A 25,487-nucleotide genomic window follows, 5' to 3' on the forward strand; every position below is an offset into this window, starting at 1 on the left:
TTTGTTTACATGGTGGCTTTTCCATTTCTGTAGCAGCTTTCTCAGCCTTCCAAGTATATTTTCAGTGGAGAATTATTGAGAGTAGGAAAGTAGTAGTAAGTTAGCTGTTCTTTTGGTTGTGCGTGTATGTGTATGTATTTAGAGGATAACGGCTGTACAGGGCTGCGTTCCTTTCTGACGTACAGTGAGGTGAATTAGCTGTCGGGCCACCACGCTGCCCCTCGGTCATCACACGCACCAAGTTGAGTTCCCTGTGCCACTGATGAAAAGAGCCGACTCACTGGAAAAGACAGACAGATTCCCACTAGCTGTCTGGCTCACACGTGGTAGAGTGTATGTCCATGCTGCTCTTTCAGTTCGTCCCAGCCCTGCTCTCTCCCTGACCCGTGTCTGCGTGTCCATCCATGGTATCTGCATCTGTATTCCTGCCTTGCAGATACGTTCACCTGTACCATTGTTCTAAATTTCCTGTATATTCAATAATATGTGATACTTGTTTTTCTCTTACTTCACTCTGTATGAAAGATGCCGGGTCCATTCATATCACTACAAATGACCCAGTTTCACTCCTTTTTATATTGCTGTTCTTCAGTCGCTCAGTCGTGTCTGGCTCTTAGCGACCCCATGGACTGCAGCACGCCAGGCTTCCCTGTCCTTCACCAACTCCTGGAGCATGCTCAAACTCATGTCCATTGAGTTGATGTCATCCAGTCATCTCATGCTCTGTCGTCCCCTTCTCCTCCTGCCTTCATTCTTTACCAGCCTCAGGGTCTTTTCCAGTGAGTCGGCTCTTTTCATCAGGTGGCCAAAAATATTAGGCTTCAGCTTCAGCATCAGTCCTTCCAATGAATATTCAGGTTTGATTTCCTTAAGAATTGACTGGTTTGATCTCCTTGCTGTGCAGGGGTCTTCTTCAGACTACAGTTCGAAGGCTTCCATTCTTTGGCCACTTGGGCATTCCATTCTTTTGGCATTTTTATTGTCCAGTTTTCACATCCGTACATGACTACTGGAAAAAGCATAGTTTTGACGCTATGGACCTTTGTCAGCAAAGTAATGTCTCTGCTTTTTAATATGCTGTCTAGGATTGTCATAGCTCTTCTTCCAAGGAGCAAGCGTCTTTTAACTTCATGGCTGCAGTCATCGTCCACAGTGATTTTGGAGCCCAAGAAAATGAAGTCTCTGTTTCCATTGTTTCCCCATCTATTTGCCATGAAGTGATGGGATCAGATGCCATGATCTTTGTTTTTTGAATGTTGAGTTTTAAGCCAGATTTTTCACTCTCCTCTTCCACCCTCATCAAGAGGCTCTTTAGTTCCTCTTCCTTTTCTGCCATTAGGGTGATTTCATTTTCCTCTCTGAGGTTATTGATATTTCTCCCAGGAATCTTGATTCCAGCTTGTGCTTCATCCATCCTGGCGTTTTGCATGATGCACTCTGCAGATAAGTTCAATCAGCAGGGTGACATATACAGCCTGATGTACTCCTTCCCCAATTTGAAAGCAGTCTGTTGTTCCATGTTCAGTTCTGTTACTTTTTGACCTGCATACAGATTTCTTGGGTGGCAGGTCAGGTGGTCTGGTATTCCCATCTCTTGAAGAATTTTCAGTTTATTGTGATCTCTGCAGTCAAAGGCTTTAGCATAGTCCAACGTAGATGTTCTGGAATTCTCTGTCTTTTTCTGTGACCAACAGATGTTGGCAGTTTGATCTGTGGATCCTCTACCTTTTCTAAATCCAGTTTGTACATCTGGAAGTTCTTCATTCACATACTGTTGAAGCCTAGCTTGAAGGATTTTGAGCATTACTTTGCTAGCATGTGAAATGAGTGCAATTGTGTGGTAGTTTGAACATTCTTTGGCATTGTACTTCTCTGGAATTGGAATGAAAACTGACCTTTTCCAGTCCTATGGCCACTGCTGAGTTTTCCAAATTTGCTGGCATATTGCATGCAGCACTTCTGCAGCATCATCTTGTAGGATTTGAAATAGCTCAAACTGGAATTCCATCACCTCCACTAGCTTTGTTCATAGTGATGCTTCCTAAGGCCCACTTGACTTCGCACTTCAGGATGTCTGGCTCTAGGTGAGTGATCACATCATCATGGTTTTCTGGGTCATGAAGATCTTTTTTGTCTAGTTCTTCTGTGTAGTCTTGCCACCTCTTCTTAATATCTTCTGCTTCTGTTAGGCCCATACTGTTTCTGTTCTTTATTGTGCCCGTCTTTGCATGATGTCTTCCCTTGGTATCTCTTAATATTCTTGAAGAGATCTATAGTCTTTCGTATTCTGTTGTTTTCCTCTTTTTCTTTGCATTGTTCACTTAAAAAGGCTTTCTTATCTCTGCTTGCTAGTCTCTGGAACTCTGCATTCAGATGGATATATCTTTCCTTTTTCTCCTTTGCCTTTCAATTCTCTTCTTTTCTCAGCTATTTGTAAGGCCTCCTCAGACAACCACTTTGCCTTTTTGCATCTCTTTTTCTTGGGGATGGTTTTGATCACCACGTCCTGTGCAGTGTTAGGAACGTTCGTCTGTAGTTCTTTGGGTACTCTATCAGATCTAATCCCTTGAATGTATTTGTCACTTCCACTGTATAATCATAATGGATTTGATTTAGGTCATACCTGAAGAGCCTAGTGGTTTTCCCTACATTCTTCAATTTAATCTGAATTTTGCAATAAGGAGTTCATGACCTGAGCCACAGTCAGCTCCCGGTCTTATTTTTGCTGACTATATAGAGCTTCTCCATCTGTACAATCTCCCATCTGTATGGCTGCAAAGAATATAATCAGTCAGATTTCAGTATTGACCATCTGGTCACATCCATGTGTAGAGTTGTCTCTTGTGTTGTTGGAAGAGGGTGTTTGTTGTGACCAGTGCATTCTCTTGGCAAAACTCAGTTAGCTTTTCCCCTGCTTCATTTTGTACTCCAAGGCCAAACTTGCCCGTTACTCCAGGTATCTCTTGATTTCCTACTTTTGCATTCCAATCCCCTATGATGAAAAGGACATCTTTTTTTGGTGTTAGTTCTAGAAGGTCTTACAGGTCATAAAACCATTCAACTTCAGCTTCTTTGTCATTAGTGTTTGGGGCCTAGACTTGAATTATGTGATATTGAATGATTTGCCTTGGAAATGAACAGAGATCATTCTGTAATTTTTGAGTTTGCACCCAAGTACTGCATTTTGGACTCTGTTGGTGACTACAAGGACTAGTCCATTTCTTCTAAGAGATTCTTGCCTACGATCATAGATATAACGGTCATGTGAATTAAATTCACTCATTCCTGTCCATTTTAGTTCAGTGATTGCTGAAATGCTGATGGTTCACTCTTGCCATCTCCTTTTTGACCACTTCCATTTGCCTTGTTTCGTGGAGGTAACTCTGCAGGTTCCTATACAGTACTGTTCTTGCCAGCATCAGACTTGCCTTTCACCACCAGACACGTCCTCAGCCGGGCATTGTTTCCCCTTTGGCTCAGCATCTTTGTTCCTTCTGGAGTTGGAGAGTCAGACACAACTTAGCAACTAAACAGCAATGTTCTGTTCTATATACGTACCACATCTTTATCTGTGGATGGACGTTTAGGTTGCTTCCAGGTCTTTAGGTATTGTGAATAGCGCTACAGTGAACATTGGGTTGTGGATGGTACCCAAATAGTGGGATTGCCGGCAGTTCTGGTTTTAACTTTTTAAGGAACCTCCATACTGTTCTCCATAGTGGCTGTGTGAATTTACATTCCCACCGATACTGCAAGAGGGTTCCCTTTTCACCGTATCCTCTGTAGCACTTAGAGATTTGTAGATTTTTAATTTTGAAGTAGTTTATTTGTTTAATTTTATTTTCAGTTGCTGTGAGTCTTTGTTGCTGCGAGTGGTCTTTCTCTAATTGCAGTGAGCAGGGGCTACTCTTCACGGTACAGGGGCTTCTCGCTGTGGTGGCCTCTCTTGCTGTGGATCATAGCTTCTGGGTGCACAGGCTCCATTAGTTGCAGAACTCTGGCTGAGTAGCTGTGGCACATGGGCTTAGTTGCTCCAAGGCATGTGGGATCCAAAACCATGTACTCTGCATTGGGAGGGGAGTTCCTAGCCACTGTATCACCATGGAAGTCCAGGTTTGTAGATTTTTTGACGGTATCTCATGGTAGTTTGGTTTGCATTTTTCTAATAATGAGCAGTGGTGAGCATCTTTTCATGTCCATTGGCCATCCATATGTCTTCTTTGGAAAAATTTCTGTTTAGGCTTTGTGCCCATTTTTTTATTGGTTATTATTACTATTATTATTATTTTTGATATAGAGCTGAATGAACTGCTTCTGTATTTTGGAGATTAATCCTTTGTCTGTTCCTTCATTTGCAAGTATTTTTTCCCATTGGGAGGGTTGTCTTTTCATCTTGTTGAGGGTTTCCTTTGCTATGCAAAAGGTTTTAAGTTTAAATAGGTCCCATTTGTTAGTTGTGGTATATTTGATCACCTATGAAAATGTCACATCACCATTGACAGGATATTATATATACCATTCTAACCATTGTAATGAATATATTCAAGAGGTCTTATTTCTAATATTCTTTGTCCTTATTGCAGTACTTGCCATTATGCTAGAGGCCCCAAGCAGTTCAGTAAGGCAAGAAAAATAAAAGGCAGTAATTAAGAAAGAACTGTCAAAACTCAATAATTACAAAACAGACAACCCAATAAAAATGTGTAAAACATTTGAACAGACACTTCAGAAAGAAGATATTTTATGGATAGTAAAAAAAAAAAAAAAAAGTACATGAAAAGGAATTCAGCATTATTAGGGAAATACATATTGAAACCACAATGAAATACTACTGCACATGAATTAAAATGGTAAAATATTAAAAATACCGACAGTACCAGATATTGGAAAAGATGTAAAGAAACTGGTCTAAATGTAAAATGGTACAACAGTTTCTGAAACAATTAGATAGTTTCTTAAAAAGTATACCTACATACGTCTGCCATGTAGTTCAGTTATTTCACTCCTGGATATTTTTCCAAGAGAAATGAAGGCATGTGTACATATGAAGTCATAAATACAAATGTTCATAACAGTTTTATTAGTAGTAGCCCCAAATTGGAAAAATCGTAAAGGTCCATGAACAGGCAGATACATGGACAAATAATGATACATCTATACAATGGACTATTATTTAACCAATAAAAAGGAACAAATGATTGATATCCACATTATCGTGAGCAAATCATACAAAAAATCTGAAAGAAAGAATTTGTGTTAAAAAGTTAATGTATAATTACATTTATATAAAATTCCAGGAAAGGCAAACTAATCTACAGGGATCGATCAGATTGTTTAAGGTTTGGTCAGGAAGGGCAGGAAAGGGGGATGTCAAAGGGACAACAAAGCTTTTTGGGGTGATGGATATGTTCATTATCTAATCATGGCGATGGTTTCATATATATGTGTATCAGAAGTTACAGTATCACCTACTTTAAATACATGTAGTTTACTGGGTATCCCTTATACCTCAAGAAAGCTAAAAACAAATAGTGTAGGCTCTGGTGTTAGAAAGCCTGGATGAAACGAGACTAGCAACAGGACCTGACTCTCAGTGCTGTTATGAGGACTGTGGGTGTTTTGGGTTTTTTTTGTACATTTGTTTTTTTTTTTTTTTTTTAATATTTATTTAGCTGTATTGGGTCTTTGTTTTGTCATGTGGAGATCTTTCCCATGGACTGTCCAGTCGTGGCATGCGGGATTAGATACTCTGGGGGGCAGGTAGGATCTTAGTTCCCTGACTAGGGATCAAACCCACGTCCCCTGCAGTGCAAAGCAGATTGTTAACCACTGGATCACCAGGGACATCTTGGGTTTTGATATGTGTTCAGAGGCCTGACTCAGAGCTCTTTACCATTTGAAATGACTATCTCATTTTCTAGTGTATCGTAAACTCTCAGCAAGCAAGGCACCACACCCCTGCCATCATCTTGTCTAGTTTGAAACTCAGCATGAGTTTTATGTTACACATATTACACAGAGCAGTGTGAAAACATTTTGAGGAACTTAACATTGTTTAGTAATAGAATCAGCGTCCTTCAAACGTGTACAGCATGGATAAAGATTGAAAACAGAACTGTGGAATTTGGTATACACTGCTTTGGAATAATTTGTGTATTCTGGTATTTACATGTTTAGAATTATACAGGAAATACTTTAAATGTTACATTGTCTTAAAGATGTCTTTATTTTTATACCTATATATAAATATGTGTATATGTGTATGTGTATGACACGTATTCCCGGAAAATGGTTTCCTTTGGGCACGCTAATGTCCCTGTCCCCCTGGTTTCTTTGACTTATTTTAGAAGGTCGTTAAGTCCTTGGGAAAATCACTTATGTCATCAGTGAGGAATGCCACCAAAATAGCTTCTCACTTAAGTTCCCATCCCCAGAGCTAACCCACAGGAGGTTCTGATAAATTCAAATATTTAATAACTTGTATTTTTCTTTCTCCTTTACCACAGGCCCTCTGGTCCTGGCGGCAAGATCATGTGGTGAATTCTTGGCAGTCAGCAGTCTGTGGAGCTTTTGCAGGTGCAAAGGATTATATTATACTGGGAAAGACCAAGGAGGGGGAGAAAAATGTGAAAATATTAACTATGCAAAAACAACATTCTTCAAAAATTCCAGATTGTTTAGAAGAAGAGAGTTCCACTAGTTTGAGAAAAGAGTGTCTGGGTGGGTGCTGTGTGGGGAGGAACTCCTGCTAAAAAGGTGTCTGCCTGAAAGACAGCCAATTTGTTTTTGACAAATTTTTCGTTTTCTTTTTATTAAAGCCTTCACTCAGGCCCTTGGATTATCTTGAAGATGATTTAGCAAGGCCTTTCTACGAAGAGCCTAGCTGTGGGTGCAGGGCTTCCAGTGCAGCTGTCTGCCTCGAGCACTTCTTGGGGGGTTTCAGCAAATTCTGCAGGAGGCAGTGATTCACTGTCCGTGTGACATGTTTGACAGCCTTGTAGATTAACTATTGTCACGACAGCAGAGGCTGCTCCACAACTTACTGAAGGCTAAACTGCACGGTGTAGAAAATACAGAGGTCTAAACATCTGGGCGTCTTTGTAGACATTAAACAAAGAGCAGAGTGACAATGTGCACTGTCATGCTATCTATCACTTGGTCATACGCATTTTCCAGTGAGGTTTTAGGGAGAACGCAGAAACTGGAAAGAATTTAGTAAGTGAAAGGTGTAACAGTCTGAGAGAGAAAGGCATTTTGTTGTTGGAAATAAAGGTAAGTGAGAATTACAGTTGAAATAAATTGAAACGGAGATTTGCCAGAAAACTATAAACTGCTGGTTTTGATGCAGACCCCATAAAGTGACAGATACATGGGCTTAGGATACCAGCTTTAGTGGAAAAAAACAATTCATTTCCAATTTGTTTTAATGGTCGTTGGATGGACTTTTTGTTATAGTGATCAGGAAAACAGAAAACATACATTTTTATAGGATCCTGTAGTAATAATTGGACCCTTCTGACTTGTAGAATTGATAATCCAAAATAAGAGTATTGCCTGTAGATAGGAAGCCAGCTCGGATTAATTATGACGGGTGATTGTTTCCACATGATCCATGTCCTCAGCTGTGTCAAGTGGGTAGGTGGTCTCGATTCGTTTGCTGGTGGTCAGGAGTCCTTACTCCCCGGTACCTATGAGGTTCTGTCTGTGGACCCCTCTGGGGCCTGGGGGCAAAGTGAGCATCTGGAAATTGAGTCATACTGGATAAGGAAGGCCACTTCTTAAAGTGAACATACTATAAAATGTCCATGTGTTAAAAAAAATATATATTTTTTTCTGGTCTCTTTCTTTAAGGAGCTAATTCAAAGATAAACTTGCAAATGTATCATTCTTCTTAAGAACATGTGTGTTCATTACAGCTCCTTTTTGTGAGAAACATTGTATGATAGACAGCATTTAGTTAATCAGAGGTGGCAGGAGGTGGGGGTGCGGCAGAAGGGGGAGAAACTTGGTATCAGTGATCTCGGCGGTCTCGGCTGGCAGCCACTTGAAGCAGGGCTTCGGTCCCGGCCAGAGATTGAGGACGGGTCACGGCGGAGAGAGCACCAAACCTTAGCCAGTAGACAGTGGTCAGTGACAAGACCCTGGCTTTTCAACTTTGCAGAAAAAAATTCCCACAGAGATGGGAAGTGAAGTTTTTATTAGGTGGAAAAAGAGTACAGTACGTGTGGACAGAAACCCCCACAGGCGGACTTAGAGAAAGAGTCCCTGAGTTGTGCCCCCGGGGCAGTGTGAATTACTGTAATGAGGCATTTCTTCCAGCTTTCCTTTGGCTAGTCATTATGGTTCGCCTGGTTCATAGCCCATATTTGGTGTATCTCAGGATTCTTCTGTGTGTGCGCACATGTCTGTTAGCCAAGATGGATTCTACTGCATAGGTTTATGTGTGGAGTATCTCTTAACGCCACTTCCCTTTGATTGCCAAGACCTTTTCTGCGCATGTGTGGTTGGGGAGGTCGCCTGACTTGGAGAATGAGAAATCTGTGGTCTGGGCCAGGCTCAGCCTCCCGTCCTGCTGCTGTCACCCTGGAGTTTCAGTCCACAGAGAGTGAATCTCCAGTCACTTGACCCTGGGTGGGGGAGACGCGGGCTGTCTGCTTCCTGCATCACCAGTATCCACTGTCTGGGTCAGTGGGGAAGCTGGGATCGTGCAGCCAATGGATTCGCCCAGAGCTGCAGCCTCCAGTGCTGGCTGACCTGTCCGAGTCACAGAGCTGTCAGACCTCTGTTCTGTCCGCAGCTGAGGAAGGAGACTTCGGGGCCTTGCTAGGCACCATTTTCCTTACCTGTGACGTAGAAGCAACTGTCCCTCCATGAAGAGGTTGTTTCTGGGATAGATGATAGTGTGTTGTCGTTGTTTAGTCCCTAGGTTGTGTCTGACTCTTTTGTGACCCCATAGTCTGTACAGCCTGCCAGGCTCCTCTGTCCATGGGATTCTCCAGGCAAGAACACTAGAGTGGGTAGTCATTCCCTTCTCTAGGGGATCCTCCTGGCCGAGGGATTGAACACGCATCTCCTGCATTGGCAGGCAGATTCTTTACCACTCAGCTACCTGGGAAGCCCCTGCATAGCGTGTTAGTGTTTGGTAGTCTGTAGAACTACATTTAAGGAATTACTAGTATTTCAGTAAAAACAGCTAACACGCAGGAAATGAAAAGCTGTCATCATCATAGTAATTCTTAATTGCATGGGGGGAAAAAGCACATTAATAAATTTAGTATACCTAATCATTGCCTCTACTAGGGTATAGATTTAAAAGCTCCTCCAAGACAATTATCTTATTTTTTCAGCTGACGTCTGATAGGAATTTGCCCAAGGTCTGCAGAAAATTGTTAGTAGATGTACATGTCTTTAACAGAAGACAAAATTAAATAGGTTTCTTGTTTACATTCCTTGTTTTGAAATTTAAGTTGGTACAAATATTGACCCTGAGGAACAAGGTTACTGTTTAAAAACCTTTCTAAAAAGATAAGCATAATTGGAAAATACTTCACATTGTGGAAAGGTGATATTCTGTAAGAATTTGCTGCAAGATTGTGTTCTACACAGTATAGAGACATGAGTCCCGACTTGTCACATTGGGCAGCCCGTAAGTTCTGGCACGGTTACCCGCTGCACTTTTCAGATGTTTTCGCCTTACATGGCCATAAAGGCAATGATAAAACTTGCCCTTAAACCATAAATCTTATTTCTCATCCCTGTGTGCTTTTCCAAGTTTAAGCTGATTAAATTATCATTGACAAAGCTCTCTCTGGTCATCCTTGGCGCTGTGTGGTGCCCATGCTTGCTTTATGAACCACTTGGCACAAATATCCAAAAATGTCCCTTGAGATTGGAGGTGTTGATGGCTTGTCATGCTTAGAAATTCCCTTGGTCTCTGGTCAGGGGTTAAATTAGGGGAGAAAAAATGAACTTTGGAACTGTTGCCAGCTTCCTCACTTCAAGTTAACTCCTAAACATAAAACCATCATTCAGTCTGCACAATTATGACATCTGCTGAATGGTGATATTTGCTATTCTAATGTTCTTTGATTCATTTCCTGGAATGAACACTTACACTCTCTGGGAGAAGGAAGGAAAGCCATGGCTTGAAATTCTATAACAGGGTGAAGGATCATCTGGGTAACAAATGACAGGGCCCGGTACAGTCTGAAAGAAATGGAAGCACGTTTGTTGCCATTGTTGTTGTTGAAGCCCCATTTGTTTGGGGCTCTCCGCTGGAGCAGCTCTTCCTGCTCCCAGCTAGTGAGTGGGGGGCAGTGCGTGGCAGCCCCCGACCGCTGTGCCCCGCCCCCACACTCCTAGCAGATGTTGGAGGTGACAGCTCCAGACTTACTGTAGGCAGGTGGCCCCTTTGTCTGGAGGGGAGAGAACCCTGAGGACACGTGAGATGCTGTTTCACTGTAAAAATCTAATTTCCCCCGAATCTGGTTCTTGGAAGCAGTTAGCCTAACATTAAGTACAAACCTGTCTCTAGTGGAACACATAGAAAATTGTTTCACATGTGATTTGAACACTAAAGTAGCCTGCAGTTGCTATACCAAATAATTATTTCCTGTCTAATACGTTAGCATGTTCCTTGTATTTATTACCAGAGGTTTACAGTTCCCTTAAGTAAAATGTAGAAAATAACTGCATTTTAACTGAAAATACAGCTCCCCTGCTCCCTCCCCATTATGACCGGTTATTCTATTACATGATCTTCACAAGTCCTTCTTACAGCCTCATAAAAAAAACACTGTGAGGTCTGTGAATTAAAGCAGTCTTTGATATTTGAAGACATTTAAATTGACATTAATAACTTTCATAAAATAAAGTTTCCTTCATGGTAGTAAAATTAGGACCTATTTCAGCATATGTTTTTGTCTCACTTTTCTTCATATTACTTTCAGGAAACAAATCACTGGAAGAATATTGGCAGGCACCTACAGTAAAGGAATGATGAACTTTGCTAATGGCCAAAATAAGTTCAATTTAGAGTATCCACATTTAGTAGAAGACAAATGCTTTTCAACACGGGCGATTCGTGAGAGCTTGAGTGGTCCGACGGGGCTGGTGATGTCCTTGTCCATTTTTAAACCTTTTTAGTTGGTTTAGGTCAGTTTGAAACATTTTCAAACAGGAAAATGGTTATGCACTTAGGAATTTAAACAACTGGACAAATTTGTGTTTGTCTTATTCTTATATCAAAGTCATTGTGTAATGAAACAGTACTACTTTTGGAGCCAAGATACATGTGACTTTGAGTATCAAAGGCAGAGTAAATGGTTAAGTGATTTAAAAAAGAGAGTAGTGTTTGAGGATTGAGTCCACAGAATTTTAAAAATACTTGCAGTTTAGCAGGTTTCTGAATTTCAGGCAACTTTTGAATTGGGAGGAAAACATTTCACATTCATAACTCAGAGGTGGCTAAAATAAAAGGCAACTTAGTATGCATGTTTCTGCTTTACTCTTTAGCCCTAAGATTTGTGCCCTTCTGGGTGTATCTTTCAAGAAGTCAGCATCATAATAAATAACATAATGTTACCAAATGGAGGAGGTTCAGTTTAATGATCTTATTTCAGCAACATATTTAGAAAGATATTTGGCAGAGATCAGATGACCTCCTTGTCCACACAACCCAGAACTTGGAGGGAGAGGCTGCTATTTCTGGAGCATCCTTCACACATGTGTTGTGTTCAACTCTTAGAAAATTGTCCAATTTCACTGTGGTCATGGAAGCTGAATCTTTAGAAAACCCTTTTGGGCTTACTGTTTCAGTCTATTTTGGGACTTTGGGGTCTGCAATATCTCTTTGTAGCATATTGAATAAAATGTTGATACCAGATACCGTGATTTCTGTTCAAAGAAAAAAGAAAAAGTCTTCCACTTCCTCTGTGTGTACCTACAGACCCCTTTAAAATATGTAGATTTTTTTAAAGATCCATTTGGCAGTCACAGAATTTAAATAAAGAGGACAGTGCCGTAAGGAAGAACTTGGGCTTGAATCAAGACTGACTCTAACAAGAAATGAGTTTAGAAATCTTGTTACTCTAGCTGTCCTGTTGATCAGAAGTCTGGAAATACAGAAAAATGTACTCTCTTAACCGTTAAAAACCCAGCCATGTATACAAAAGTTCCCACAGCAATACACATGTTTCTCTTTGGCAGTTTTGCCTCAGAGCAGAAACCATAGCAGCGTTTTGGAGTCAGATTAGAGAACATAGGCCCGCGAAAGGCATGGACCCCCCGAGCCTCATGGGGTGCTGCAGTGCCTCTCAGACAGGGGCGGGGTCTGACCACAGATACCCCATGTACACACAAAGGTTTGTGCGCTGCTTCACAAGACAGCAAGATACGTTGTGGGGCCTTTTTTTTAAACTTGAGCATATAAAACGTTGTCCCATCACCTCTGTGATATGCAGTTAGACATCACTGCCAAGCAGCAGAGCGTGCGGGTAAAGATATTGCATGTGTGCGTCCTATTCTTGAATCAGTCAAGTGGATGTAACGATAAAGAAGTATTTTTGGCAGAGTTACGAGGAATTCTGGAATAAAAATTATAAAATGCCATGTAACGTGGTAAACAATGCCTCACTTGTGCGTTGTGTGTTTTTATGTGCACAGGTGGCTTTGCAGCTGCAGTCACCACGCCTCTGGACGTGGCCAAAACAAGAATCATGTTGGCAAAGGTAAGTGGTAAAATAAGGTATTGGACACAACAGACGCTTGTCTCCATCAGGGCCAGGGCTTATGTGTATATAAAGTGAACAAAGGTGGCGTGATACCTGTGCGTCAGCAGCCTCGCGCTGCCTGTTGAGTCGCGAATGGAACTGCCTTTGCACAAAGCACTGTCCACAGGAATGGCTTGATGGCTGTCCTTTTGACATGACTTTCCTCCGTCTTATGTGAGCAGGTGGGGCTGGCAGGGCCTCTGGCTGGCAATGCTGTTTGCAGAAACTCCCTGTTTTTACTGGTGACGGTCCTGAGGCTCAGAGAGCTGGCCCGCTTCACGCCAGGCAGCAAGTCTGAGGCTCTGAACTCAGCTCATGCTTATTAAGCTTTCACTAGGTGAACTAGGACAGTTTTCAGGACTGTTAAGAAATGCCATGAAGAAAAATTATCTTTAAAAAAACTGCATCAAGACTTCAGAGAAGTCCACAGAACATAATCTGAACCAAAACGGTGACTCTGAAAGGTCATGCCCTTGTGGAAAAGTGGAAGAAATAAAGACAGAATCGTAGTATGAAGCTTCAGAGGGCAAAGCCAGTTTTAAATGGAACGTAGTATTCTTTATCAAATGTGTGCATTAGCCACTTAGAGAAGTTTCATAACATTATACTGATTACCCCCCATCCTTCTCAGATCAATTATACCGCTTCCCATCTTTTTCCTGGTTAGTAGTAGTCAGTGAATTGTCTGGGGAAGCTCTGCTCATTGGTTGATGGTGAGAGAACTCACCTAGAAAAGCTGCTTCGGGTGGGATTTGGGCCAGATGAGTGCTTGCTGGCAGCTTCGGATGTGAGGGCTGCTAGTCCAGGGAGAGCCAGGGAGCTGATTCCCTAGGGCCTCCCCAGTCTGCCTGAAACTGTCCTAGCTGAGGGTGTCGGGGAGCCAGCTGTAAGGGGCTTGGGGAATTTTGAGAGATGATGTCTTCGCTTTGTCTTTCCTTGCAGGCTGGTTCCAGCACCGCAAGTGGGAACATCCTCTCTGCCCTGCACGCGGTTTGGCAGACACAGGGGCTGTCGGGGTAAGGCCAGGGGGAGGCCTCTCCACCCTCCTCCTCCTCTAGCCGTGTCGGGCACACCCACCCTTCTTCTTCCGCTCTCCCTGATCGTGGAAGATGTTATGTCTGATGTTGCGTGTGTGAGGTGCTGCTACACACTCGAGCTGACGCAGTGCTGTAGCCGGTGGGTCCCATCCCGATGTCAGGCGATGTCCGTGTGTGTGGCCCCTGCCGGGTTCTGGGCTGCAGCAGTGAGAAAGCCAGCGTCCGCTTGTGTAAGGCAGGACCCGAGTGACGAAGGTAGCGTTGTTAGAAGACAGCATTTGTAGTTTGGGACACTTTCACCTATCTTAGTTACCACCTTCAGCACAGCACAGTGCATGACGCCTCCCTGGAAGCCCACAGCTTTGTATCGTCAGCCGAGTGCTTCATACTCCAGCGTAGTGTCCCGCAAAGCTCTCTTTAAAATATTATTTCAGTACTGCTTTTACAACATGTAAACCTGTTCAGGCGCTTCCCTGGTGGCTCAGCAGTAAAGAATCTGCCCGCAATGCAGGAGACACAGGCTTGATCCCTGAGTTAGGAAGATCCTCTGGAGAAGGAAATGGCTGCTCACTCCAGTATTCTTGCCTGGGAAATCCATGCACAGAGGAGGCTGGCAGGCTACAGTCCATGGGACACAGCTAAGTGACTAAGCACCAAAGCTGTCTAAAGGTTGGGATCTGTGCGGATGGGTGAAATCATGATTCTCTCTGGTGTCACATCCAGGGATTTTCCTGAGAGCCCAGCCTCCTTTCAGAGAAGGTTGAAGGGAGCCTGGGGACACGGCTGGTATGACACAGCCCGGCCACAGTCGTGCCCCCTCCTCGTCCCAGCGCCACGTCCATCAGTTACGTGACTAGTTTGTGTCCATTTGGCAGGTTTTATGGCAGCTCATTGACAGTCTGGAGGACCTGGTGCAGGTTAGCCAGGCCCAGGCAAGGGTATTTTGCAGAACAGCCCCATCCTCTATTCAAAACAGCTGACGGGGTGTAGCCTCACTGACTGTGCCGCCTCCCAGCGGATGCCGCGTGCCTGTAGGACACGGGGTACGGAGACTGGGGCTGGGTTCACCAGGAGTGGTGAGCCTGGGAGGGCGGGGTGGTAGCTCGCCTGTCCTGAGTCAGTGACGCACGGCTAATCGACGGTGAGGAAGTAGGAATCCGGTTGCTCATAGCTGAGACACTTCGATTTTGATGTCAGTTCCTCCTGAAGAAAGAAATGGTATGAGGGGGGAGAAAAAGAGCTATGAAGTAGCCCAGAAAAGGTTCTTAGGGCTTCAAATAATGACTGGGCCACATAGAGGTGTTGCCTGCAGTAGCTTTTTTAGGTTATCATGTCAGACTGCCCAATTTTACTCATTTGTTTTGAGTAAAGAGGCTCTGGCATTCTTAAAGAGGCTCTGGCAACTATTGGTCAAACCTCTGCCCTAGAGCTTAGCCCTGTGGAGTCTGAGTGGGGCTGTAGCCTGCCTGCCTTTTTCAGGAAGGTGGTGATGTGTGTGGGGGTGGCCTTGTTGGCAGGACCGTGGAACCAGAAGCTCGCGGAGGTGGGATTTCCCCGAGATGATCAAAACTTAACCTTGCCTGTCCTGGCGGTGGTGTCACTGGGTGCTGCCTCATGGGACCACGCCAGAATCGCAGGCAGAGACAGGGCGTCATCCTCATGCCGAGGGCCTGTCCCTGCCCCTGCTGTCAGCCCTGTGAAGGGATCTCACCTCCCAGAAGCTTCCTGAGTCCTGGGCTCCCATTGGTATGCCCAGTGCGGTCCTTAGCGGAGTGTTCTTTAGCTTCTCATTAATGTGATAGGAGACAACTAATCTGACAAGGGAACTGTAACAAAAGGCAAAGAAACACAGGCCCTGCCAACGTGGGCAGCTGTTCTGAGCAGTGAGCCTAGGCTTCTGCTGCTTCCTCTGTCCTCGACACAGAGGCCCCGGGGGCTCCTGGTGGTCCTGGAACATGCCTGCCGGCTTTGCAGAGTTCCAGCTACCTTGCAGGTACAGCCTCGCGCCTGGTGTGCACGTGCACACCCCCCACAGCCCAAGCCCCGCTCACAGCCCAAGCCCCGCTCAGGGCGGGGGAACCATGTTCTGGCACAGATTTGGGAGATGTGCCCTTGGGCAAATTGGTTTCTCAAATAAAAATGCCACACGCTCATGCAGCCCAGTGGGCCGAAAGCGGACGGGAGCCTGTGTATCCTGCTCCGTCCTCCCGCTCGCCTCCTGGCCTTCTGCTTTCCTCTCCCGCGCCTCCCGCGCGCCGCCGCTGCCCCTCGGCCCTCGCGTGGCGCCCCGGGTCTCCTGTGTGCTCCCTCCAGCGAGGCTCCGCTCTGCCCCAGCCCGTGTCTGAGTCTGGTCGGGGTGCTCACTGGACAGGTTACTCTACGTTAAAGCTGTAATGATGTTAACAGACTCAGTTGTCATCTAGTGAAGCCATAAACTGCTTCCGTCTGCCCCTAGCGTGGAGCAGCTGGCTGTGGAAACAGGGCAGGGCAGGAGGATTCTGTGGCAAGTGTGGTTTCCACAGCTCAGCCCCTGCCGACCGCCCGGCCAGCTCGGCTCTTTGTAGGGTGGGGGATGGGAGGTGACGCTGTTCTCCAGGTCAGGACAGAGGGGCCTGAACGCAGAAATTTAGGGACACCTCATGTAGAAACAATTTGCACCGTGCTGGGCTGAACAGCTTTTGCCTCACAAATGTGTTTTCACCATCTGTAGAATCTTCATGTGGACAAGAAAAAGGTTCTCATTTTGGGTATCATTTTCGTTGATGATTTAAATTCTCAGCTAACTAAATCACTGACCCCCAGAACCCCTGTCGAGTTTGTTTTCCTCAGAAGTGCTGAGGGCTTACGTGGTGGGATTGTCTGAGGAGCGGGGAGCTGGCCTCTCTTGGCAGTTAGACAGAAAGGGGGCAGCTGGGCAGCCGTGAACTAGACTGCCTTCATGAGGCCTCCTTCCTGTCGGGGTCTTGGCGAGTCTCCCTTCAGCTGAGCATGGAGGTTTCCCAGACTGTCAAGGCCACCCCAGGCTCCTGTTGGCATAATGTATGTATTTTCAGCTTTCCTCCCTAGATCTGACCCAAAGTATTTTCAGTAGTGAATTCACTAGTTCTAACTTTGTAATTTTGTTTTCTGCTTACACAAGTAATACTGTTGGTAAAAAGGTTCAATTATTACACATAGGCGAGGAAAGTCTCCACAGAAAGTTGAGGACACACGTCGGCCGTGTTTGTCCAACATGCAGTCATATTATACTGCTCTGGGACTTCTTTTAGAACCCATTTTGTCTGTCTTCCATTGAGTCCCTGTGGACGACCTTATTTTTCAGTTGCAGAATCTCCCAGGTTTGTCTCCTGTACCAGACAGAATCTGTAATCTGAGAGTGGGTTCTTTGCAGTTTTTGTTTCATCAGCGAAACCACGATGACCATCTTTGAACAAATAACTGTGTGTCGCTCTGGGAGTGTATTAAACAATGATTGCCCAACTTACAACCCCAGTAACTTTGTTCTTTTACTTTGCATTTCTTTGCTTGTTCCAAAGTTGCAACTTTGATGGTGACTGGCCTTCCCTAGTGCTTGGGGACAAAACCCATAATGAGGTGCTGTTCCCCTCCCAGCTGGAACAACCCGTCTGTCTTGCCCTTCATTAGAGGAGAAAGAAAACAGGATCCATGGAGATTGGATTCCCCAAGTGGCATCACATTTGTGGGGTTTTAAGGACAAAATGGGACCAAGTGAGTCACCGGGAGGAGCAGGAGAGTCGTTGGAAATCTCCCTAAATACCCAGGGCCCATGTCAGGTTTAAGGTGTGGGGGGGGCTCCAGCCTTCCCCAGGAGTCAGCTCATTGACAGCTTTATTAAAAAGTCGATTTCATTGTCTCTGGAAGACAGAAATGGTGTGAAAATTGTTAACAGAACTCTTGTGGGGATCAAGTTAGTTTGGACTAACTGCTGGACTTAGTGGTGGGTGCTCACAAGTAAGCTCTGTTTGGTATTTGGCCACTTTAGCCAAAAAAACAGCTGGGCTCCAGCTTCAGCAAGTCTGCTCGGGAATGTAAGTGCCATTATGAAAGGAAAAACACACACATCTCAAGTGCTATGTGGGGTTTAATGAGCGTGGTGTGTTAAGTTGAGCAAGTTGTAGGTGTTGGAATTTAACCTTTTTTACACACACAGTTTTTAAACATCTTTCCTCTTGCCTCCCACCAGATTATTTGCAGGTGTCTTCCCTCGAATGGCAGCCATCAGTCTGGGGGGTTTCATCTTTCTTGGTGCTTATGACCAAACACGCAGCTTTCTGTCGGAACTTGGCAGAGAGAGCCCCTGAATCAGAGACGGCCCCTGCCTTCAAGAAAGGATCCTGCTGTGAGAAGAGTTTCCCTTCCATTGAGCAGCTGTCCAGCCATCTGAACAACGAGACACAGTGCGGAAGCCCAGTCCCGCTCGGGTTACAACATGGAGGACACGTCTTCCGCGCTGCAGGCTGGCTGGGGTGACGTCATCGGCTCGTTTGCCAGAGTGGAGAGAGAGAGAGTGATGTCCACAGCGGTACTCTGAACAATTTTTTTCTCAGAACCCCTCAATAAATAAGCATGGTAATGCTGAGTCCAGGCCCTTTCAGAGCCTTCATTTGATCTGTATCTGATCTTTCATTTCCTGCCACCTGATAGTGGAGTCAGCCAAAGGCAGGGATGGTTACAATTTTAAAAGAATGGCCAGAAGGAGACTTATGGAAAAAGTTGGGGATGTGGGTGGGTTTTTCCCCCTGGGTTAATTCCAGTTGCATCAGCTTACAGCTTTGTGTAAAAAGAATGAACTACAGGTGCAGGGCAAGCATCCTTGCTGGGTAAGCAAGCTGCTGGTCTTAATGACCATCAGATTTCACCTATAAAAACACTTGTATTCTTTTACAGAGACGTGTCCAGCTGCTCATGTGGTGTCTTGTGAGAGAGAACCCAGTCTCGGCTCAGTGACTAGCTGGGCTGTCACCGACCTCTCCCCCTATTTCAGACTCAGAGCAAGGGCCGGGGCTGGCTTTGCAAACATGGTGGTTTCATCCTTCCTAATCGGTAAGGTTCACCGTTAGGAATTTTAAGCTCAGCACTGGAAATCGAAGAGATGAAGTGAGAAGGTCACCATTCTAGAGCCTGACTAATAAGCTCCAGGTGTTAGAGAAATTCAGAGAGAAATCTTAGGAATCCAGTGCTGTCATGTCTTCCCTGGAGCAACAGTACATAGTTCTGCTTTGACTAATTTTTTTTTACCTTTTCAAGAAGTAAAAGGGTAATTAGGGCAGGATGACTCCCTTATTACAAAGGCAGTCTCTGGAATTAAACAGGATGAAGCACGGCTGGTTAATGTAGGTATAAAAACGACCCGCCACACACTTAACATGTTATAAATGAACCTTTATTAAAGACACTTCAATGCCATTTGTTAGACACTTCAATATTTTACATGTTTTTCAATGTACATTGTACCAAAATTTCTATAAATAAATAACTTTGTACATAAAAGTAATACTTCCTCTTTCACATTGCCTCTCAGAAGCAGCAAATTCACATATTTTGTGGAAGTAACAATCAGTTAACTGTTGAGAACAGAATTCTAGATGTGCTTACCTTTTGGGACAGTGGTGACAGCTGACAGTGATTAACATAGGTAAGTAACCATTCCATCAATACGTCCCCTTCAGCTTTTTGGCCAAAGGAACTTGGCTTTCTGAGATTTTTAAGGACCTTGTTTCAATGTAATTTTTCCTGAAATACACATTGGCACTCACAAGATGGTTAGCAACAGGTCTCAAAAAAAGTGCAAAAATACCCAAAACCCAGGAGGAGGGCTGATCTCTGAGAGTCTAAGCCCGGGGCCATCTGGGCGAGGGAAGGACATGGCCAGGCCTGCTCTGGATCCTCAGTAGAGACATATGAGCCCTGAAAAGTGAGGACTCGGATTTTTTCCTCCCCTAAGGCCAATGTAATATTAATTATATCGGCAGAACTACAACATCACTATTGAAAAATCCACAGGTACCAACACCAGCAGCCTCTATCTTATTAAAAAGCCTCAAATGACAAGCCTCAAATGACCATTGAATGATACTGACAAGACCACATTTGCCTTTCTCACAGAAGGAAGAAAGGCATCCTAATTGTTGGAACCGATTGCTTGTGATGGATTAATATTCCACCTGTTAGAGAAAGAACTTAAACCTACAAGAACGCCTTCACCATGAAGGAATGTGACGTCTGCCCCTCAGGGCTCTACAGGGAGGTCCCCGCAACGCTGTCCACACAAGCAACCGTGACAGGAAGTTGCTTCCACTGCAGACACAGCCTCTGGTGGTAAAGCATCCCAGGGATGCCAGAGCGCCTCCTTTCCATCCACCTACGAAACCCTCCTGTGAGCAAATGTGGTGTGTAGCTTCAAGGAACTCCATCCATGCATTAAGGCACCAGAACTATCCCCCCCTCCAAAATTAAACAGCAACCAGGTATGAAAAATAATAATGTCAATGTTGTAGGATTTTTGTTTCTGTTAACCATGCACTAAAGATTAAAATAGCCTCTGTAAAAGATATATATAATATATATGGCATCTCTGAGAACTCTTATGTACAAGGGTACCAAATACTTCTCTACCTTTTGTACATGCTGCTAGCCTCTTGCATTTCTGTGCTTCTACTGCAAGTCCTTTCAGACTCTTGCTGCTCCACGTGGAGGTGAGAACTATGTACAAATCAGTGACGCCCGAAGCCAGGCTCCCTCGCGGCCTCACCCACCTCTCTTTCCTGCAGACGCCATGAGGGCCGAGGTAGACAAAGCCTAGCTTTTCGGTGCAAACAGCAGTGGTGTGTTCCGTCTCCCGGGGGGCTGTCCCGTCAGGGGCGTGGACTCGGAGCCGGAGTCACAGGCTTGGGGGAGGTGTCCGTTGGAAAGAAGCAAGTGCTGGCCTTCACCGGGCACGTCAGGGGAGCCCGAGGCGGCGTCCGTGAGCTCAGGCTTGCCTGGAGTTAACACAGATGAAGGCTGGAGGTCTAAGGAGTCCGGCTCACACAGCCGCGCTAGAGTCCAAGAGGATGCCCCTAGGAGGGGAGAAAGGAGAGGCCACGTCAGCCTGGCCGCACCCCCCACCCCCCCCCCACCCCAACTGGTAACCCTCGGAAGACAAAGCCCCGTTACCTTTCCCATCGAGAGGCACCACGGGCTTCTTCAAGGTGGCCCGCATTCTGTCGTGGTTACTGGGGTAGAGGGGCCCCCTGCTCGGATGCAGTGGAGAGAGTGGGTGCTCACTTGGGCTGGGCTCCTGGCTGCTCGGGGTTCCCGGCTGGCTGCTGTCCCCGGGCTGGAGGCGGCAGGCTGGCTCCTTGGAGTAACCGTGCGAGTCAGCACTGCAGTCAGCACACCCCATTGGGCCGCCGCGCTCTGTGGATGAGACAGAGAACCATCAACTACTCTTAAGGCCTGAGCCCTGCTCTCATCACCTCTGTAAACACCTCCCCTCGCAAGTCCGTTCACAGACAAAGGACTGTGGCCAACACCAAGCTATTCGTGAAGAACAGAGATCGTCCACATTGAAATGCTGCAGGTTAATTTCTTAATCAGACTGTGAACTGCTACTGTCTGATCCCAGGGGAAAAATCCAGTGTGCATGAGGCGTTGTGCAGTGTCAGAAGTCTCCTGAACAATTAAGACATCTGGTGTCAGAGTGGCCCTGGTGCAAAGGTACCTCTTTATTTGTCACTTAAAAATCTAAACTCATGCTTACCACACCGTAGTACTACTTAAGCGACATCCTATTCTGGAATTTAAAAAGAACCAGGCCACACTTCCTGTTTATAGACTGAATGCCAAATTCTGACATCAGTTATGTGTCTCCCCCCACAACTTTCATGTAGCGAGTAGGTCAACTCATTTTGATTTCAAGAGCTAAATACTCTTTCCTGAGGAAAGCTTCTCATACCCATTGTCTTCTGGGGACCAGGTGGGCCATCAGCCTTCTCCACCACTTTCCAGGGCTCCTTGGTAAACCCAGCGCAGAACTTGGGCTGCCTGCACATAACACTGTGAGCTTCCACCTCGGAAAAGAGGCCTGCGTCTCTTGGACAAACACCTGCAACAGACTCCCATCCGGTTAGACTCCCTTCCTGAGGTGGGCATAGCGCTTCAGACAATGCTAGGTGAAAAGAACGGGCAAGGCGACCAGCACAGGGACATTGTTCAAGAGGTTCCTCCCAGGGGTCTGTTCCTGGGCTGCTAACCCAGAGGGCCAGCGAGGACCCTTCTCTAACACTGCCTTCACACCAGGCCGGCCTTGCAGCACCCAGAGCCGTGACGCTAAGCAGTTCTTGGTTTGGATAAACTCACTCCAAACCACTGTGCAGTCTTGCCCCATTCCTGCGGTCACTTCCTACTCTGAGAGGCTGGAAGAGCAGAGCGGGGCAGTCTCCCGGCCCCAGGAACGGGGCTGGTGCGTGTGTTTCTGAAGCAGTCTCGTGCTTTGCTGCTCTTACTGCAGGCAGTCCCCACCTTGTCCGGATTAGGAGATGGTAAACCCAACAGAGACCTTGTGGAACTTGCACAGGTTAAGTCCCAAAAGACCCACCAGCAGACTCGGGTCACCCAAGTTGACAGGTCCCCGTGCTTAAGAGGATGCGCTCGGGCTGAGGCCCTACCGTTGCTCTCCAGATGCCCGTTGGCCTGGTGGCCACCTTCCGTCCTGACTGTAGTCTCCTGTCGGTCCGAGAGCGTCCCCTGAGAAGAGAGGTAACTCGGGACGTCTGGGGGCACGATGGTTTCATCTGCAGGGAGGCAAGACGGTCAGACAGCAGGGGTCCTGACCCTCTGTGGTGACAACAAGCAGACGTGGGCAGCCGCTGGAAAGCTGTGCAGAGACGCCATGTGGCGTCTGCACTGGAGAAGCCCTCCTAGCACCTGCTTAGCCTGACTTTACCCAGGATTGGGAGAGATGTCTGTCTGCCTTCTCATCACTGTGCCCCAAGAGAAAAACGGCCCGGTGACATCCCTGCAGCAACAACCCACCACACAGCAGCAAAGCTCGACAGCTCAGAAAACTGCAGTTTGTAATGTACTTGCATTGAGAGCACTCCCATTAAAATGTGCTATTCTCCAAAGACAGAATGCGGTCATTGAGAAAGATAAAATGGTGTCATTCCCCAACGATCTAGACTTTTGAGTACACTGAGTCTCGAAAAAGCCTGTGGCCTCCTTCCCAGACGGCCTGGCCGCGGTGGCTCACCTGTGTTCGTGACGCTGTACTCCTCACTCTTCTTCCTGGTCTGGTAGATGATGCACACCCAGACGAGGGAGGTGAGCACGATGCTGCACACCACGGCGATGGTGAAGATGCCCACGGTGGTGCCGTCCTTCCTGCAGCCCGGGGTGGGCAGGACGCTCAGCTGGCTGTGCGCGCGCTCGGTGCCCAGGGCGTTGGACATCTCGCAGGTGTAGCGGCCCGCGTCTTCCACCAGCACGTTCTGAACGACCAGCAGCTGGTTGCCGGGGGTGAAGTGGTGGCGTTCGGTGAGGCTCAGGGGCCGGTCCCCCTTGAGCCAGGTGATGCGGGGCGGAGGGCTGCCGCTTGCCTTGCACTGCAGGGCCACCGTTTCTCCCACGGACACCACGCGGTCCTCCAGCGGCACCGCCAGGGACGGGGTCTCTGCAAGAAAGTGGGGGGTGTCACCGTTTCTCTCTGGGCCTCGGCTGTTCTAGGTCTGTCTCCTGGAACAAGGACAACCCAACGCGTCATGCAGGGCCATCTGGGAGCTTTTATCAGGGTGGCTAGGTTTTCTACCAGAGGGACTAAGCCGTGCTGTCTGGGGATGAACTGACCTCAAGCCACAGAACCCCCGTGGTTCCCACACCGCCTGGTGACAGGCTCACGTCTGTCCCTCTTGACCCACCCTGCCTGCCTGCGGAGAGGGCAGTTCTTCAGAGTGCCTCACACCTAAGCCCTGTGGAGACTAATCCGATGGCTTTTTTTTTTTTTTAAGAGAGGGAACCACTTGTTTTGTTTAAAGTAAAAACCACCTCTTGCACTCCCCGACCCCAGGCTTCACAGGACAGTCTGACAACCGTGCCTCCAGGTCCCTATGATGTGTAAGAAACACACACACACACACACACACACACACACACTCTCAGCATACCAACCTAGGACAGTCAGGGTGGCGTTGGCTGAAACAGAGCCAGCCGAGTTCTGGGCGGTGCAGCTGTAAACCCCCATGTCATCTATCTTCACATCCGTGATGAAAAACACGTCGTCGTCGGGCATGACGTGCATGCGGCGCTCCCGAGCGGCGGGGAAGTCTGTGCCCCCGTCCTTCTGCCAGGCGATCTGGGGGTTGGGGTGGCCGGTGGCGGCACATTCAAGGCGGGCCGTGGTGCCGGTCCGGATGGCGATGTCGTGGGGCATTTTGGTGAACGAAGGGAACACTGCAGAGTGGACAGAGTCAAGTCTGTAGAAAGCTGGGTGCAGAGGCCAGCAGTGGCTTCTGTCAGACTGACTTCCCCACTCCCAAGTGTCAGCTCACACTCACCGCCCTTTGTGCAGCGTCCGCCTAGGACCGCCCCCCCAGAACCAGGAGCCGGGCTTTCTGAGCACCACCGACCACTCCTGCCGCAGGGGCGGCAGTTATCACTCCCTCTTGTCGTGCACACAAGGTTGGCTTGGACCCCTTCAATGGAAGGCTCCCCTGAAACATTGCTACTGTCTGTCCTGTGGTGACCAGTCTGTATAGGGATACCCCATAAGTGCCAGGGCCTGATACCTGCCTGCCTGCTTTAGTCACCCTGAGGGAGCCTGAAAAACAAGGACATCTGCTCCTGCCAGGTGCTGTGACAGGGAACGTGACATGCCTCCAGCCTGGAGAAGGCAATAGGATGGCTCTTCTGTCTTAAAGACAGAAGGAACCTTGGTGCTGGAACCATTTAACTATAGATTTAATAAATCAAGAGAATCTTGCTATGTTACAGGGCAGGGCGCTATTAACTGCTCAAACTGTCTACCTCTCTCTCCCCTCCTAAACTCACTACAAGAAACAGCAGCCCCAAAGAGGGCCATCTTGACAGGCTCTAAAGCTGGCTGCCAAGTAAAAATCCTTGTCAGATTGACCGTTCTGCTCCCGGGTCACTGGTCCATGGCTCTCTGGCCTGGCCCCACCTGGGCTGGCTGCCAGCCCCAATGCTGGGCTGTCTCCTCGGAGGGCAGCGGCTTCCCCAGTGTTGGGGTGCACTTGGAATCTGGCTGCCAGGCATCCTGGGCTGAGGAGGATAATAAGTGAGGGGGAAAAAGTAACAAGGTTTGGTCCTACCTACACTGCGGTGGTGGTGAAGCTGCTCAGTTGTGTCTGACTCTTTGCAACCCCATGGACTGTACAGTCCATGGAATTCTCCAGGCCGGAATCCTGGAGTGGGTAGTCTTTCCCTTCTCTAGGAGATCTTCCCAACCCAGGGATTGAACCCAGGCCTCCCACATTGCAGGCAGATTCTTTACCAGCTGAGCTACAAGGGAAGCCTACTGTACATAATAACTGGATTAAAAAAAAAATATCACCCAAAAAGAATCCACTGAGAATAACCCTACAATCTGCTACTCCTGAGCCCAAGCCAGGCCATAGTGTGTGACAGAATGGCGTCTCCCATCTCAGTCGTTTCCAGACGGGTG

The 25,487-nt window shown here is 46.7% G+C and overlaps 2 protein-coding genes across 11 annotated transcripts in view; one reads left to right on the forward strand and one right to left on the reverse strand.

Moving 5' to 3' along the window:
• Nucleotides 1-18,407, forward strand: part of SLC25A26 (solute carrier family 25 member 26) — a 119,100-nt gene extending 100,693 nt beyond the window's left edge. For all 8 annotated transcript variants that reach the window (XM_043443554.1, XM_043443555.1, XM_043443556.1 and 5 more), the window contains 4 exons: nt 6,507-6,576; nt 12,664-12,728; nt 13,713-13,786; nt 18,012-18,407. In XM_043443554.1, the coding sequence (XP_043299489.1) occupies nt 6,507-6,576; nt 12,664-12,728; nt 13,713-13,786; nt 18,012-18,129 (327 nt within the window). In that variant the 3' untranslated portion in view covers nt 18,130-18,407. The remainder of the gene's footprint in view (nt 1-6,506; nt 6,577-12,663; nt 12,729-13,712; nt 13,787-18,011) is intronic.
• Nucleotides 18,408-19,195: 788 nt separating this feature from the next.
• Nucleotides 19,196-25,487, reverse strand: part of LRIG1 (leucine rich repeats and immunoglobulin like domains 1) — a 112,949-nt gene continuing 106,657 nt past the window's right edge. For all 3 annotated transcript variants that reach the window (XM_043443549.1, XM_043443551.1, XM_043443550.1), the window contains exons 14-19: nt 23,975-24,256; nt 23,061-23,480; nt 22,477-22,602; nt 21,765-21,914; nt 20,984-21,226; nt 19,196-20,886 (exon numbers count right to left, since the gene is read on the reverse strand). In XM_043443549.1, coding sequence (XP_043299484.1) covers nt 20,627-20,886; nt 20,984-21,226; nt 21,765-21,914; nt 22,477-22,602; nt 23,061-23,480; nt 23,975-24,256 — 1,481 coding nt within the window. In that variant the 3' untranslated portion in view covers nt 19,196-20,626. The remainder of the gene's footprint in view (nt 20,887-20,983; nt 21,227-21,764; nt 21,915-22,476; nt 22,603-23,060; nt 23,481-23,974; nt 24,257-25,487) is intronic.

This window comes from Cervus canadensis, chromosome 22 (assembly GCF_019320065.1).
Source record: "Cervus canadensis isolate Bull #8, Minnesota chromosome 22, ASM1932006v1, whole genome shotgun sequence".
Lineage (NCBI taxonomy): Eukaryota > Metazoa > Chordata > Mammalia > Artiodactyla > Cervidae > Cervus > Cervus canadensis.